The following is a 17,101-nucleotide window of genomic DNA, read 5'->3' as shown; positions in this document are numbered from 1 at the left end:
ATCTCCAAAGACTTTAAAAACAAAAAAATAAAAAAAAAAAAGGCCCAAGTATTCAGCATGAATTTTCCATTTACAAGCAGGGGAAAGAAAGTTACATACATTCCCCTAGCCCAAGGAAAAGAAAAAATATATAAAGAATTACAGTTTCTTTTAAAATCTATTAAAAAAAAAAAAAGGTAAAAAATATACAGTCAGGATCTAACTCGTTTCATCTTTTTTATATAAAAAAACTGTAAACGTTTATTTACATAGAGGAAGTGTATTCAAAGGAGACAAGCACCATATGCTCATTGATTCAGGTACTGGAACACAGTTAAACCCCTGCTGACAAATGGGCCAGTATTTATTGACAGCCCCTCCCAGCATTGATGAGGTTAATGTTCCACAGTGATAAGTCCCTACCCCCCTCAGCCGCAATTGCCCGTTACCCCAAGAAATAAGAGAAGAGCCACCTTTGGCTAGGAAATGCCCACAAGTTATTGCTATGAGTTTATTGGTGCTTTAACCGTTTTGCTACCAGAGTGGGTTGAAATGAAGTGGAGCTGCATCCTGGCAGCAACATAGTTCAACATATTCAAACAGACAAAAATAAACCCTTAAAATCGCAGTGCACGATTGGGAAATATTCTATACTCTCCTCGGGAAAACGCTTCATTTTATAGGAGAGGCCAACGCCAGTCCTCAAGGGCCATCAACAGGTCAGGTTTTAAGGATATACTTGCTTTAGCACAGGTGGTTCAATCAGTGGCTCAGTTGTTGACCTGGGTTGAAGCAGGGATATCCTTAAAATCTGACCTGTTTGGTCATCCTGGAGGACCAGAGATGGCCACACCAGATCTAGATGGAACAAGGTCATTTGGAAGTGCAGGCAAAATACAGCATTAATGTCCCACCACCATATGGCTTTTTGGTATCATGATTGCGTATCTTTACTTGGCAATGGGGTTGCAAGTTTATACCCCAAAAGGATGCACCCCCTCCTTTCACTTTTACCATAAGCAATATGATGAGATTTCAACCTTTGACCCAAGAGAACCGCTGCTAGGTAACAATGTAAATGTGCAGTCTGATCATGCGGTCTTTACAGTCAATGATACTGCTGGAGTCTTCCCCATCTGCTTCTGTCCTGCAATCTAACGCTCTGCAACCAACTAGTCATTGGTTAAAAGATCAGATGGTCCTATGTGGGGACAGATACTAGAAGAAAGGCCTTCTTCCTTTCCATGTCAGAATTTGAATGTCCTGGCCTGCACAGATAGCACTAAATCCTCCCTGCCATGTTCTACAGTTTTTGGTTTTGCAGGTTGCGATACCTTTGATTGGACCAATATAAAAAGACTTCAAAAGAGGTGTTGGTCTAATTAAGGGTATGCAACCCCCCCGCCCCCCAACAAAAAAAATTCTCCATGATTAATAGTTACTGGCACTTATACCAGACTGCTAGCAAAGGCACTATGGTGATTAACCCGGATGTTGCCAGGAAGGAGTGCAACGCATTCAGCAGCAAAAGGGTTAATGCAATAAAAAAAAAACTAAAAAAAACTGGCTACACAACAATTTAACACCAACACAGCTTCTCCTTTGCCATTGTAAATGGAGGCCAGTTTCCTGTGCTAAAAGCCCCATTCACCACTGTGATTTGGCTCCAAAGATACCGCTCACAAACCCTACTCCACACAAGCATTTCTGGCCAAAAAGATACCAGGGAAAAAAAAAAAAAAAAACACAATTAAGGAAGGAGGTTACGAGAGGGGGCCGAGCCACTTTCCCATCAGTAAAATGAACAGACAGTCCTGACAAGAATTGTGAAGTCCCACAGTGAACAGGTGGCGTGAAATACGTAACAACTTTACATAGGAAGGGTAAAGGAGCGAGTGCACTGTTGGAGACATCACACACAGTTAGTGTTAAACATGATTAGAAAGTGCAAAATGTGATATAAAAAGGATGGAGCCGCGAGTGTAAAATGAGCTGTCTTTCCTGCCTTGGCAGTAGCAAGTGTGTGTTTTAACTGTGTTTTTTTAACTGCCCCCACATCTGTCCTCCACCAACGTGACCAGCACATGGGAAAAAAAAAATTAATCTCTTCCCAATATACTGAATTACCAAGAGTGGTGGGTCCAGCACCTGTGTTGAACGTAAATACATGTAGAACAGTTTCAAGACCGAGTTGGGCAACTGAAGAATCTATTTATTGCCAGGGAATCTGCCAAGCACCATGCAGCATTTTTTTGTTTTGTTTTTTTATGGTGACCAAAAGGTTTTTATCCCACTATCTCCAGTGAACTTGCTCTTTGAAAGTAGGATTTTCGGGTTGGCTCTATTAAATACAGACTTTTAAATTTTGACTTGTAAATTTAGGGAAACTATGCGAAGAGAATTGGTTGAATTTGAAGAACCGTTAAAAGCAACTTGGGGTAGTCTCCGATAAACCTGATCCGACCATGCCGCTTCGACCATTTCTGGTGCAGGAGTTTGATTACTATGCAAGAATGACAGGGGATGTATTTATTGACGGTACACAAACTAGCAAGTGTCTTGGTAATACCCAAATCATGACATACCAAAAAAAAAACCCAAAAAACGGGTAGGGATGTTATTGCAGGAGTAGTGCTTGATCAAGGTGTTATTCGTATGGATGGATTGACCTATACCAGCACCAACATACTTCTGTCAAGGGGAGATTTGGTACAGTAAAAACAGAAATGCCGATTACGGTCACATATAAATGACATCTCTTATGAAATACTCTAACTTTGGTATCCAACATCCCAACATCATCTCCAATTGTTGCATTGAACTCATGTGTTCCATATGTGACAAGAGACCAACATTCTAAATGTATTGGGCCAGAAACGAGGTTCATCGGATGAACATCACGGATGCCCTGTTTTAAAACCACAGTGAAAGCAACTATAGTACAGTGAAGGGGTTACAAATAGTTTTCTCTCTCCAATACATCACCCCACTCAAGATTTTGTTTTTATCATTTTTTATATTGTCGGTATTATTCTAATAAAGGCATAATTACAGGGGGGGGGGGGAATTAAAATAAATATATAAAAGGGTTAGGTGATTCCAATGTATTGGCTTCCCAGTGGGGGGACGGGAACCATATGGGCACCGAAACCTGCTCAAGCCATTTCTCCGTAAAAGGGGAAATTCTGAGCTTTATAGCGGCTTAATCCACTGGCACCAGCCAGGGTGTACAGTGTCGGGCAGTTCTAGCTAAAGCTTGCTACAGAACAAGTTATCAGGGTGGAAAAAGCAGAAATGGATGGCGAGCTTTAAACCCATTCCCTGCTATCGAGGACATGTGACTCTCTAGGGTGCTTATAACAGACATAAGGCATTTGTTGAGACAGGGAGAGGGTTTGCCAGCCAGCCACTCTAGACAGCCCCCAATGACACCCATTCTTAATGACAAGGATAGGCAGTGGCAGATAAACCAAACATGCTCCAGGCATCAAATGTTTAGAGCGGGGGCAGGGAAGAAGCAGCCCCATGTGTGTTCCAGCTTCAGTAACAATATCTCAATGGCACAGGTTTTTGGTCCAAAAGTAATTTCCATTTTTCATATTAAAAAAAATAAAAAAAAATACTAAAAATGTTCTTAAACCATTAAAACAATACAAAATGACCAGCCCAGTATCAATGGTTCCCCAGCAGCTCATCCAAGTCGTTCATCCACTCTTCCGAAGTCCTGTTTTTCAGTAAAGAGTCCAACAAGTCAGTGTCACCAGACAAGCTCGGCAGTCCACCGTTGCCAGATTGGCTGCTATAACCAAAAGGCAGTTCCTGATTGGCCGTCCTCACCTGGTAACCTTGGTTACAGTGAAGACCGGCCCTGTTAGCCATTTGCTGACCAGGATTCTGGCTGAAAGCCGAAAGGTCCGGCACGGCTTGGTTCATCACCGGTAGGACCTGCTGATTGGGAGCTGGCTGTTGACTGGCGGGATTTGTCCTTTGTTGAGTCGCGAGAGTTGGCATCATTTGACCAGGGACGGAAGTGTTCATTGATGCCATAGGTCGGCTGGCTCCAATACCAACCTGTGGCATTCCTTGACCAAACTGTTGGTTAGCCATTTTGTGGTGGCTCTGCTGAAGATGAAAACCAGCATTGGCAGCATTGAATGCACTCAAGCTATTATTTCCTTGGGCCTGATTGTTCATATTTTGCATGCCCTGATGCGGCCATGATTGGTTCTGTGATGCCAGGGCTGCAGGCATTCTTGGGATCTGGGCCTTAGACAGGGCAGGGTTTATCCCCCCTTTATTGTGCTGAGGTGCCAAGCCAGAGTTTCCCATGGGATTCTGTCCATAGCCAACAGGGAGAGGATTTCCTTGCCTCTGTATCTGTGCTTGTCCATTAGGTATGTTGCCTTGGGTTGCGTGCGACGGCACCATCTGTGGGAGACCAGATCCCATGGTGTATAGACCCCCACGCTGGACGCTCTGCAGGTTGGGGTATTGGGAAACAGCCCTGTCTTGGGGGCTGGAACCAGATGCCAAAGGTGGGACAGAGGTGTGTCCACCTCCGATCTGAATCATTGGCTGCGTCTGAGAAAACATCCGTGGGCTGCCAGAGGTGGGATGGGTCATGTTATTCACACCAGGCATAGCTGAAGATGACCCTGGAATACAGAAAATGGGAAATATGTTTGTACATATTCACGCAGATCAGCCAGCATCACCCTCCCATAACATTAAATACTGTGCTGTCAATAAGACAATTAAACGGGCAGCTGTAAAAATGCACCTGTAACAAAGGTTATTGTGGCATGCGGATCATCGAGTTTCTGATGGTTAAAATTCCTATCAAAAAAAAGTTAAGGCTCCACTGCAGTAGCAGATAAAAACTAATCGCTAGAAATATAATCCCTACTGTATTCCATGTAAATGATGCCTGATGGATGTGAAAGTTGACCTGTATAACAAGTGTGTAAAAATGTTGTTCTGGTACCCCTCCCCAATCCCCCCTTTTAACCCAACCCCCCCCTTTAAATTTATCTGTCACCCCCCCCCCCCAAATATATCTAAAATTGTTGTGAAAAATGTCAATAAAATACAAGATGCATCAAAAAAAAGGGTGAACTGCACAATAGCACCATATTAAATTTGTTTGGTGAGACTATCCCTCGCATGGTCCGCACTTGTAAAAAGGCATTTGAAACCATGCTATATGCTGTATGATCAGACTGAATAGTATCAGAATAGCCTTTATATACACCAACTGCAGGGCTGTGCCACAATGTGAATTTGCAATTTTATACTTTCACAAATAATTCATTTTTAAATTGTGGATTTTGATATTGTACAACCAACTGCTGACGCTTTTCTCCTGCTAGCCGCCCTGCTTACAATGTATGTTAACCCCAAGCACTGAAAAATAATGCTATGTTATCTTTAAACGTAACACATTGTAGGGACCGGTATATGGGTATGTATGTATTAAGGTACTTTCTCACGGAGTACTATCCAGCAGGATGCTTGCACAAAGAGAATATAAAACAAACGCTAAAAGGTTTTTGCTTGTATCTTGTGAATTCTTCATTTGTATACTAAAGTGCATACAAGCTTTTGTTTCGCACTGGAATGAGGTATAGGACTTTTAAAATGCAAAAGGGTTAAAAAGGTGGGGGGACAAAAACCTCAAGCTTAGCCATACAGGCCTATAATTTAAGTGAAAGAATGCTCCCCTGTTCACATTTGTACATGCGTCTGTTGTAATAGCATAATCCATTTACATAAATGCAAATAATAAGAACGCACATATACAGCAGACACACAGACCCCAGTGTTCAAACTGATAAGAGAACGGTCACACGCAAACTAAGCTCAGATGGTTTCTGAGACCAGCTAAAAACCCTTGGACATCCAAATTAAGTTCCTTATTCTATTGTAACCTTTTCACAGCTGGAGACTGTGCTTCTTTTAAGAAGCCTATTTTCCTGTCTGATATAATGGGTAAGGGCCAGGGGATAAGGCAGCATTGAAACGGTATGCTGTGACATGGTTAAACCCACGATAGAGTTGACTGCACTTAGAAGCCATATTCATGCCGCCTGTCGCTAATCAGATAGCAGAGTGATGGCTGCAGTTTTCAGGACTGAAGAGAATTCTGATTACTGGACACATTCTAATGCAACTAATCCATTGTCTTTCATTCATTTCCTTCTAATGTCTTTCTTCTTTCCTTCCCCCAATGTGTTGCTCAAGCTCGTTCCCCCCTCATCTATCTCTTACCTCCAATGTCGCTTTTCTTTCCCCCACTCTCCACTCTTAATATTTCCCTTTGATATTTCTATTCAACCTTCATGTTCCTTTTCCCCCAGTATATATCTTTCCCTCTCAACCCCGAGCATTTCTCTCGCTCTCTCTCCTTCCTCTACCCCCAGCCTGTCTTTCTAGATCTAGCGAGAGTGGAACAAGAGGAGAGGGGGGGGGGGGGCGCGGAGGGAGCACGCAAGAGGTGGGGGGGGGTGGGAGCACGCAAGAGGGAGGAGGGCGAGAGGTGCCTACCTGCTGGCCAGGAGGATCGAGGGGGCCTGTTGCAGGCCTGTTGAGTGGACCTGCATAGCCGCCTGCTGGAGCGTGCCCTTGGAGGTGTCTGTAAGGGGGGCCTCCCTTCCACCTGCTTGCAGAGCCTCCAGAGTCAGCCTCCAGCAGGTCCCTTCTGCAACACCTTGAGTAAGGTTGTCAGCGGCCCTGGTCATGTGGTGTGGTGGGAGGAGGAGACATGATGGGGTTGGGGGGGGGGGGATATAATACCTAAAATGATGGTCCCTCTTGTGCTACTGGGTGACACTGGTGAAACAGACTTGATGTTCCAGTAGAAACTGGTCTGTGTAACTTTGAAGTGGAAGGAAAAGAGCTACATGACCATCCCCGCAAGGAAGTAGAACAGACCCTAAAAGCCCTAGATACCATTCATATCAATGTCAAGCCCAGTTGGAAGAAACCAACAAGGCCTATAGCAATATGTTCCAGGCTCCTCCCCCATATAAACCAGGATGACACATGTGGGACCTTCCTTGCTGTACCTGGGAATGGACCAACCGCCTGCTGCTGATATGAACTCTGTGGTTGATCCTGGTACTGAGGAGGAGGTCTGGTCAGATGCCGCTGGAGCTGCTGCTCTTGTTGGTGTCGCTGCTTCTCCTGTAGTAAAAAAAGTCCATGTCAATACGACAAAAAGGAAAGTGCTGGAAGCCCTACTGCTTAAAAACAAAATATGTGGTGACCACTAGTGACTAAATATAATCAAAAAGTGTACAGACTACTTATACATATAAGCAAGGCTGCCTGATAAACTGACCGAACAAGATCAGGGAAACACACATTTAACAAATACAAACAGGCACCTCAAAAAAGCCTCTCTCACGATCAACTGTAACCTCTGACCCCTGGGTCAGATCGCGAGAGACGCGCGCACAGCCTTTCAGGCACTGTGAAGATAGCCCAGCAGCACTCAGTGAAATTCTCCCTCGACGTCTGCTCCTGCACTTGAGCTCGGTACACGGAGCGTGCAGACGTTCCCCTGCAGCGGAGGAGCCACTAGGAGTCATCTGCCACAGTTTGGATGTGCCTTTTTAACTCCTATTTGTGAGTAGGATTCTGGTTTTTGTAAACCGGATCAGCAGCGCGACCAACTCATGTATTTTTAGACAGATATGGTCTATTTTATATTTTAATAAATTAGTTTAACTGATTATTTCAGCAGTGTTTTGATTGTTCATTGTGTGTTTGTCTTGTCCTGTCCTCGTTGTTTGTTGTTATGCTGTTTATGCAGGAGTACACACTATGATTGTCCCTTGTGTTTAATCCCACATGTCCTAAGGAAACTTCTTCGTGGATTATTCAAGTGGATCCCCATGTCAACGTCAGGGTATTTCACAGATCATATCAGTGTTGCATGTTTGGGACTTCAACTCCATGACTGCCTACACTTCATCTCCAAGTGCCACATTTTGATATCAAGATTAGATTATCCGTTGGTTTACACAGTGTCCTACAAAAAGGCAAGTGTCAGGAATGTGCTACCAGGATGTCACCTGTAACATGGCTGTACAAGCGGTGATTTGAAGTGTGATGGTGCCTGCGGACTACTCCTTGAACTGTCCTGTCAACCCAATGTTCATTGCAAACGGCTTAAGATGGTTCTATCTTTATTATTTGGGAGTTTTGCCTTTTATTTTTCATGTTCACTGCTATGCGACTTTCGTTCTTGTAGTCTTTCGTAAAACCTTCAATAAAATACTGGTTTAAATGATTATTTTTAAATAAGTTAATCGCGGTTCCATTTTTTATCTTCCAGCCTACTGAAACATCTGTTTCTAGCAGCACAAGCCATTAAAAATGTCAGCAAACCTACATTCCTTACTGTCTTGTAGTCAAGTAAAGACACACACACACACACACCTAATTGTGAAGATCATTGAGAACTGAAGCCACTGCAAAACATTGTTATCTAGGGATATAGTAGGTATAGGAAGATATTAGAACAGGAAAACATACCTGCTCAGCCAGCAGCTGCTGTTGTCTCTGCCCTATAAGGTACTGCTGCTTCTGCTGCTCCAGGAGTAGCTGCTGCTGCTTCTGCTGCTCCCTCTGCTTCTGCTGTTCCATGATTAGTTGCTGCTGCTTCATTACGGCTTGCTGCTGGCTGCTCAAGAACCCGGTATTGCTGTGGTTGCCCGCCATGGAGACTGTAGGCGGTTGTGTACCAACACCAGGCCCTGCCACAGAAACAGGGACACGGGGGACGATGGGTGGTGGGTTCTGGTCCTAGGGAGATTGGTAAAGAATGATGAAAAACAAACCATTTGGGCTTTCCCACAATGTGTTAATATCAGACTCAAGCATGAGACATGATTCTAGAACAATCCGAGAGATCTTTGTGCACTTTGGACAACATTGTGCAACCCAGAGCTACAGTAAGATCTATACATTCAAGTTTAAATAGAAGATGCCACGAGGGCAGAAAAACCTTGAAAATAAATGTGCCATTTATGTCAACATTGAGAATTCTAGAATGAGGTTTTTAATCACCCATTATCTTAAACTAGGTATAAATAGTAATTAGATACATTGTTGCACCTCTTAAAGTAATAACCGTGACCTGTTCCATGTATTACCTAGAGCAGGAGCCATGGGCACCGCCGATAGTGGGGGTGGGGGGGTGGGTTGGGTCGTCGGGGAGCGAAAGAGGCAAGAGGGGGGGGGGTGGAGGAAGAGCAGCAAGTGGGGGGGTGGAGGAAGAGCAAAAAGTGGGGGGGTGGAGGAAGAGCAGAAAGTGGGGGGGGTGGAGGAAAAGCAGAAAGTTGGGGGGGTGGAGGAAGAGCGGCAAGAGGAGGGGGTAAAGAAGAGAGGCAAGGGGGGGGGGGAGGAGAGGCAAGGGAGAGACGGGGACGGAAGAGAGGCAAGGTGAGGGGAATGAAGGGATGGAGGCAAGTATATTTTGGTGTCCGCCACTCACTTCTCAAGTGTGCCCTTGGGCACAAAAAGGCTGGGGAGCCCTGACCTAGAGGTTACAATGCAGACTCCATAGCCAGAAGCTTAACACCCTATGTATATTCAATGTTAAGCAAAAAAATACATATAGTCCATGAAATGCTACAATATTGTAAGCAGTTATTACCGGGCATGGAGTAGACAGGAACAAGTGTGAGAATGACAAAAATAAGTGTAAGACGAGATCGAGAGGAAATCACAGGCACCAGGAAATAGGGAAGTTAGATGCCCGTAAAAGGGGAAGTTGGATACCCGTAAAAGGAAAAATAAGTGTCTAAGCACATTTTGCGGCTCCATGCAGAAATCAAATTAAAATAAGCTTCTCTTACTCAGATTTAAAGTTATTAGAAGGCCAATAAAAATTAAAATGGAAGGTCTAAAATTATAGTTACATATGACCTACACGATAATGTAGACCAACAAATACAAGTGATCAATAACCAGGAGATTTTAGTTCACTATTGAATTAATTGTTGGTAGGTGTTCTGAGAAATGGCTAAATAAGCCATAAGTGGCCATGTTAAAATGTCAACAGTAGTTTTAAACCCCATTAATGCACTAGCCTTATCATGGGAGAAGAACAGATTTGCAAGACAAGACTGTCCATCAGCACAGAAAAATAAAATACAGTTGGTGTTCTTAACTCCAGTCGTCAAGACAACCCGTCCCCCCACCCACCCCCAAACAGGTCAGGTTTTAAGGATATCACGGCCTCAGCACAGGTGGCTCAGTTGAAGACAGCCTTAAGGGTGGGCGTCTTGAGGACTGGAGTTGAAAACCCCATGCATTACAGGTAATTAAGGGCTAAAACATGATCAGATTAAGGAAATAGTGGAGCCCAATGCTATATCCAATTGACAAAACATTTCTAATATGTATAAAGTTAAATACTTCAATAATAATATTTTCTTGGTTATTTAGTTAAACCCTTTGGCCAAAGGAACACAGTTTATAATCATGGTGGTTTTCTGGCTTTATCCTCTGCCCCATTCTGTTTTGTCTTATACTTGATATCCTGCAGCCAAATGCAATAAGTCTTCAATAATTTGAGATTACAAAAGGAATGGAAAATGCAGGTTGTGTCTCATTTTGTCTATGTGAAATCACTAGACTTGTCCACAGAAGTCGCGGCTTCCTATTGGCCTGTGTGACGCAAGACCTTTATATTCACAATTTCGATAGCCCCACACAGCTGCTATCGGCAACCCCTACAGCGTTAAAGTGCTCAGAAAGCAGGGGGTCACCGGGGATGAAATTAATGCAGTTCAGCTCCGGAGATACCCTGCTTCATAGCTATAAACGCTAAAAAATTAAGTAAAGCCGGATTGCTGCTTTAAAGTGGATGAAGTTTACCTACTTAATTTGACTTTCTACTGACTGTTATATTGTATGTATTGGTCCGAACCTTACTTTGATATCACCAGTTTAAGTTCTTTAAAATGTGAGACAGCATTAGTTTTGAATCTGGTCTGTAACTGTTTCGTAAGCCTATAAATATATATTATCTTTAACTGTGCACGCAATGTATTGTATATAATGTATACCCTGTTCATGTATGTAACTATTTGTAACCATATAGTATTTGTCATTTTAACTCTATGCCCAGGACATACTTGAAAACGAGAGGTAACTCAACGTATTACTTCCTGGTAAAACATTTTAAAATAAATAAATAACGTGGTGGTATAAAAATGGCTTTCTGGATATCTGACTGCAGAAGCCGAGGTCAAATATTGTGATGATTAAAACATGCTATAAGGAAGTAGAGTGCAAGTAAGGCCACGCTTATAGTACCGGCGACGGTGACGTCACGCTGCGGTTGCTGGAAAAATCAAATTGAAATGACTTCCAGCGATCGCGACAAAGTCATCGCGTCACTCCTACTATAAGCGCACGTGACGGCCTCAACACCGTCGCCGGCACTATAAGCGCGGCCTAAAAAGGAATGCAGGAGACGTGCAAATAAACCTAGAATAAGTTCCCTATAATGTCATTTCCTAGTTATCACCAGAAATCTTAGATACAATCCACCTGTATTCTTCATTAGTGTATGAGCAATGCAGTTTGTAGGTCTTAAAGAACGAAACTAGAGCGCACACATCCAAATTTCACTTACCTGGCCATGTGGCACTAAAGGCCTGTAAGGAATTCCAGGCTTTCGCTTTAGCGGGAACATCTGGCTCTGCTGCTCTTCGGTCATATGAGGCAAATGTTGTTGCTGACGTTGCTGAAGATATGCCAACATGGCTGTCTTGTTCTGGTTCTGGGCTGCCACCCCTGGACCACAATCAGCTTCATAATGGGAGAGGGGTTTGGTGTTGCCATAGTCCAGCATGGCATTTGCACCTGCAGCAGCAGCAGCAGCAGCAGCAGCGTTTAAATTGTTTGATGGCTGGTGGCTGATCATGCCGACATGGTTTGGCTGCAAATAGGCTCCTCCACCACGTGGAGAACTCTTGTTTGTCATGTTAGGCATCATGATTTTCTGGTTGTTGAAGTCTTGTTGGTAAACAGAAGGGCTGGTTGGCTTCTCCATGCTATATGCAACCCCCAGTGGGCTCTGTGAAGACCTAGATGGTGGCCAGCTCGTCATCTGATTTGACTGGTGGACCTGTTGAGCTTGTTGCTGGTTCTGTAGCAACTGATCCCGCTTCTGTTTAGCTGCTATCTGCTGAAGTTGATGTGCTGAGGACATCTCTTTGGCAGTTGCAGTACCCTGTCCAGCCATTAATACATTGGGTAGAGGCCTCTGAACATTTTGTGGCTGGTTTGAGGACTGCATCATGGTCTGGTTGGAAGCATCAGTCACAGGTTGACCAGATGGCTGAAACACAGTCTGAGAACCACCTACCACAGGTGATGCACTGCTAGTAGGCACTGAAGGAGCTCCAATAAAAGGCCCTGACGATGTAGACCTCACCTGCGGCGACCCAAGTGACTCGTGTTCAAATGATGCTGGAGAAAACTCAGTCTTTATATGAATGTCTTGCGGCAGAGGAGTGTGTGTTGCTGAGTTTGGAGCATCTATGTCTTTTTTGTCTTCAAAGTCCTCGTTGAAAAGGTCCTTCATGTCTTCATCAGGTACAGATTTGTTAAGTTCTTCTATGAGTTCCTTCCATTCCTGTTCATTTAGGTTTAGGTCAGGCATCAGGTTGTTCTGAGACATAGAACCTACGCCAGAGAGCATACAAGGTAGATCATCCACTGGCTCCTGCTTCATCTCTTTGCTTAAACAAAGAGAAAAGTCATCAGCATCTCCATTACCATTCAGCTGCAGACCAGCATCTGGAAGACACTTTTTGACTCCATCAAGTCCAATCGAGTGGTTCCCATTCAACTGTAAAGCATCTCCATTGGGAGGTTTGTTGTCCAGCTGATGCAAAGGAGAAACAGGAGGCATCCCGTTTGAAGACCCGATCACTCCTGTAAGTCCATCATCGTGTCGGAGTTTCTTGGACACGGAAAACATGTCTCCATAGCCATTCTGTTGATCACCATTTTGTGGAGAAGCAGCACTGTCCAGCTTTCTTTTAACCGTCTCATGGAGCTGCTGAAAGAAAAAGAAAAAGCATTCAATTAAACATAATCCCCAATGAGTCACCATTCCTCATTCTTACAACCACCGATTCTTACAACCTGTTCATAAGTCACAATATAGATGCAAAGTAGTTTCCTTTTGGTTCTGAGTGGATACAGAAATATCATTTAAAATCCTTAGGAGCCCAATATTTTCCAATATAGAAGCCCTCTCTTCTATTACAAAAAACACTGTCATTATACCATAGTCGTACAACACAGATTCCCAATTAATAGGACTATTTTTTATTAAAAGCAAGGTCGAAAAATCATGACATATGAACCTTTAGAAAAGGAATTAGATCAAATGCTTAGCCTTATTATTCATATAGTACATGTAGTGGGGTGCGTTGGGAATAGACAATAGCAAAACCAAATGATCAGAGATGATCAAAAAAGAAACCCCGGATAATTGCACTCTGCCAATGATAATAGGTAATGAGTATTGGTATATTTAAACAAATACTGAGTGTACAGGATAAGTTCCTAAGAAGGGTAAAAAATAAAATAGTTTTATTAAGCAAGAACAGAAATGATTGACAGAACTCACGGTCAGATAGAAAAATATAGTACAGCTAAATGCAGGGTGCAAAGGAACACAAGAAGGACCCAAGATCCTTCTACATAATAACCAACAAAGCTAATAGTTCCAGCACGCTCTGACTATAGGAAAAGTAGCAACAAGTGGGAAATGCCAAATCAAATGAATATTTAATAAATGCACAAGTTACATACAAAGAGCAAAGTGACACCATCACAATAGAACAAAACACTAAAAAATAGAAAAAAAACTGGGAAAATGTGGAAGTGAAGGAAAAAAAGGGGGGGGGTGTGTACACAATGGGGGATAAACAGGGGGCAACGTTTCGGGGACCAGCCCCTTCCCCCAAAGGGACAAGAGGTACTTCCCTTACCCCAGTACCCCTAAAACAGTGAACAAAATAAGCCCTAATGAGCTAAGCAACAACACAAGATAATCTAACAAGCAAAAAGTGCTAAGGTACACTGTAATAGCAGCAAAGCAGGAGAATGTAAGGCGAGTACACAATAATGCAAAATCAAACCACAGGGTACAGAGCAGCAATAGTAGTATCTAGTTCTGCAGCCCCATTTACAGCAGGAGAGGAGAGAACTAGAGACTACTATTGCTGCTCTGTACCCTGTGGTTTGATTTTGCATTATTGTGTACTCGCCTTACATTCTCCTGCTTTGCTGCTATTACAGTGTACCTTAGCACTTTTTGCTTGTTAGATTATCTTGTGTTGCTTAGCTAATTAGGGCTTATTTTGTTCACTGTTTTAGGGGTACTGGGGACAAGGGGGAACGGGCCTGAGGAAGGGGCTTGTCCCCCGAAACATTGCCCCCCTGTTTATCCCCCATTGTGTACACCCTTCCACCCCTTTTTTTCTTCACTTCCACTTTTTCCCAGTTTTTTTCTCTCTATTTTTTAGTGTTTTGTTCTATTGTGATGGTGTCACTTTGCTCCTTGTATATAACTTGTGCATTTATTAAATATTCATTTGATTTGGCATTTCCCACTTGTTGCTACTTTTCCTATAGTCAGAGCGTGCTGGAACTATTAACTTTGTTAGTTTTATTAAGTAAACTCATCAAGGTGTATATAAACTGCTAAAAAACGATTAAAATATCTCACAACGAGAATGCCGATTGATATGTACCATAGGAGTAAATCTTGTGGATTCACAGACACCACGGATCTTAAAGTAGCTCTGTGGATGAGGTCAAGTAAGCAGTATATAGTACCCTCTTTTTTGACCATCTCTGATCATTTGGTTTTGCATATGAACCTTTAATAAGATTATGAAAATGTAATGCAGCAATGCTCACAATGAGAATTTATGAAATGCCGCAAAAAATAAAAAAAACCTCTGAAATGAATGCAAGGTGCACCATTAATTCAATGCAGCGCCCAGCACATTCTTATTCCATTTGTGAATAGCCACTTAAGGCTGCGGTCCCAGTGATCACTGTGACACGCGTGCCCGGCGGGGGGGGGGCGGCACGTGTACAGCGCTACCCGCGATCTGCGACGAGGGAGATTGCGACGGAAGGGGGCGTGTACAGCGCGGCTGCACCTTCAGCGGGAAGGTGAGTACTGGGCCCAGCCCCATTGAGGGGCGGTGCTTACACGCACAGCGCACGCCGAGGTGTGCGCTGTAGCAGTGACTGGGACCGCAGCCTTAAGCAGCAAAACCAGGGGGGTAGCCAGGACTAATCTATTGTGCCATCATAGCACTGAAGAGTATTTAGGTGGGCACAAAATGGCTGCTGGGGTTAACCTTTGCTCCGTTGGCCAATAGACAACCATGACTATCTGCGACACCATTTACTACAATATACAACTACATTTACTTCTACATCTCAACAACCATATTTACCCTTTTTTTAATCCCAAATCCACACTAAACTGAAGAAATAAATTTCATTTTTCAAGCACCTTAATGGACACTAATTTGAAAAGCCATTTCATTATAAAAATGATGTTGCAACAGTCCGACTGTGATAGGATCCCATAACTAGTCCTTCAAGTTTGTAGTATGTATTGCATATTCAGTGGGGTTAGTTACTGTGCTCTCACAGTTGGGCTTTTCAGTCAAACATTACCAAGTCATTGACCACTTGCTAGCCCGTTAATGTTAATTAAAATAAACTGGCCTAAAAGGTGCGTTAAGTAAACGAAACAGGAAATACATTTATATTCACAATTATGCACCAGAGGGCAGTGTACACAAACTTTGCCACTAACACTATAAAACGCTTCCTTAGCCCGCAGTACAACCCAACGGCAGCCAGAGAGAACAGAAGTTCCACTCAATGAGTCAGCCAAATAAATTCCAATGTGGTTATGGTGACCTTCTCATATAAATGTGCAGTCCCACTTGGGCATTCCAATTTCACTTTATTAAACCATATCTATGTTTCCTTAACAGTCCTGTTCACATAATTTTTTTTTTTTTTTTTTAAACAGAAAGGCCCAGCACAACATACAAAGTGACACAACATATAGTACAAAACTTCAGTGCTAATCTGCTCATGAGTAAGGGTAGTTAAACCCTTTGGCCAAAGCGTTATAAGCCTGCAGCCAACATCAAGGCATAACCAATTTGTCCACATAATTCATCGCTATTTTGTTTCGAGTGTGCACTGGGTTCCATGACACATATTGCATTAAACAGAAAACAAATACAAAACACGACTGAACTAGGACAGAGCAGCCATCACATGCTTTTAGGTTAAAGCCGTTCCACTTGGCAGGCAAAAGTAGTACATAAAAAACAAAACTGTGCGCTACTACCTAACTACCTATAAAGTTTAAATGTATAAATATATACAGTGCAGTGACTATACCATCAATTTAGTGATAAAAAATGTATAAAAAATTAAACCACAACTCCCACAGTGAGATAGTTAAACATTAAATAATAAGTGCCACATAACCGTGTTGGGGATAATGGCGTCTGCAGCTGTAAACGCAGGGGTGGCTCAGCACCCCACACACACTAAGAGAAGGGAAATAAAAGAAAACAGCGCACAACGCCAAATAGTGAAGCAAATTCAACAATATATTATAGAATTATAAAGTAGTACATATATTCTAAACCAGAGTGGCCAACTCCAGTCCTCGAGGGCCACAACAGGTCGGGTTTAAAGGATATCACTGCTTCAGCACAGGTGGCTCAGTCAGTGACAGCCACTTGTACTGAAGCAGAGATATTGTTAAAACCTGACTTGTTGGGTGGGCCTTGAGGACTGGAGATAGCCATCCTGCTCCAAACAATTAAAACATGTACTGGACTTCCTCAAACTATATGCTCAGTTATTAATGACAAACTGCATGGCACCCTAAGCAGTTTGACTGAGAATGTCAAGAGAAATAAAAGGAAGGGGCAGGTAGCAGTGGCACTCTACTTGTACAAAATAAAGTTTAAATAATCTGTTTAGATAAGAGAATAATAAATGTAATCACCTAGACTTGACCCAATATATACAA

General features: G+C 42.9%; 1 protein-coding gene across 2 annotated transcripts in view; it reads right to left on the bottom strand.

The window, feature by feature from the left end:
- Positions 1-224: 224 nt before the first annotated feature.
- MAML1 (mastermind like transcriptional coactivator 1) overlaps positions 225-17,101 on the bottom strand; it is a 65,345-nt gene continuing 48,468 nt past the window's right edge. The window contains exons 2-5 of one of the 2 annotated variants that reach the window (XM_075602042.1): positions 11,630-13,060; positions 8,518-8,787; positions 7,044-7,161; positions 225-4,634 (exon numbers count right to left, since the gene is read on the bottom strand). In XM_075602042.1, the coding sequence (XP_075458157.1) occupies positions 3,652-4,634; positions 7,044-7,161; positions 8,518-8,787; positions 11,630-13,060 (2,802 nt within the window). In that variant the 3' untranslated portion in view covers positions 225-3,651. Of the gene's footprint in view, positions 4,635-7,043; positions 7,162-8,517; positions 8,788-11,629; positions 13,064-17,101 lie in introns of both variants that reach the window. The other variant, XM_075602040.1, reaches the window with a different exon arrangement.

Source organism: Ascaphus truei, chromosome 5 (assembly GCF_040206685.1).
Source record: "Ascaphus truei isolate aAscTru1 chromosome 5, aAscTru1.hap1, whole genome shotgun sequence".
Taxonomy (NCBI): domain Eukaryota; kingdom Metazoa; phylum Chordata; class Amphibia; order Anura; family Ascaphidae; genus Ascaphus; species Ascaphus truei.
This window is presented reverse-complemented; position numbering and strand designations above follow the sequence as displayed.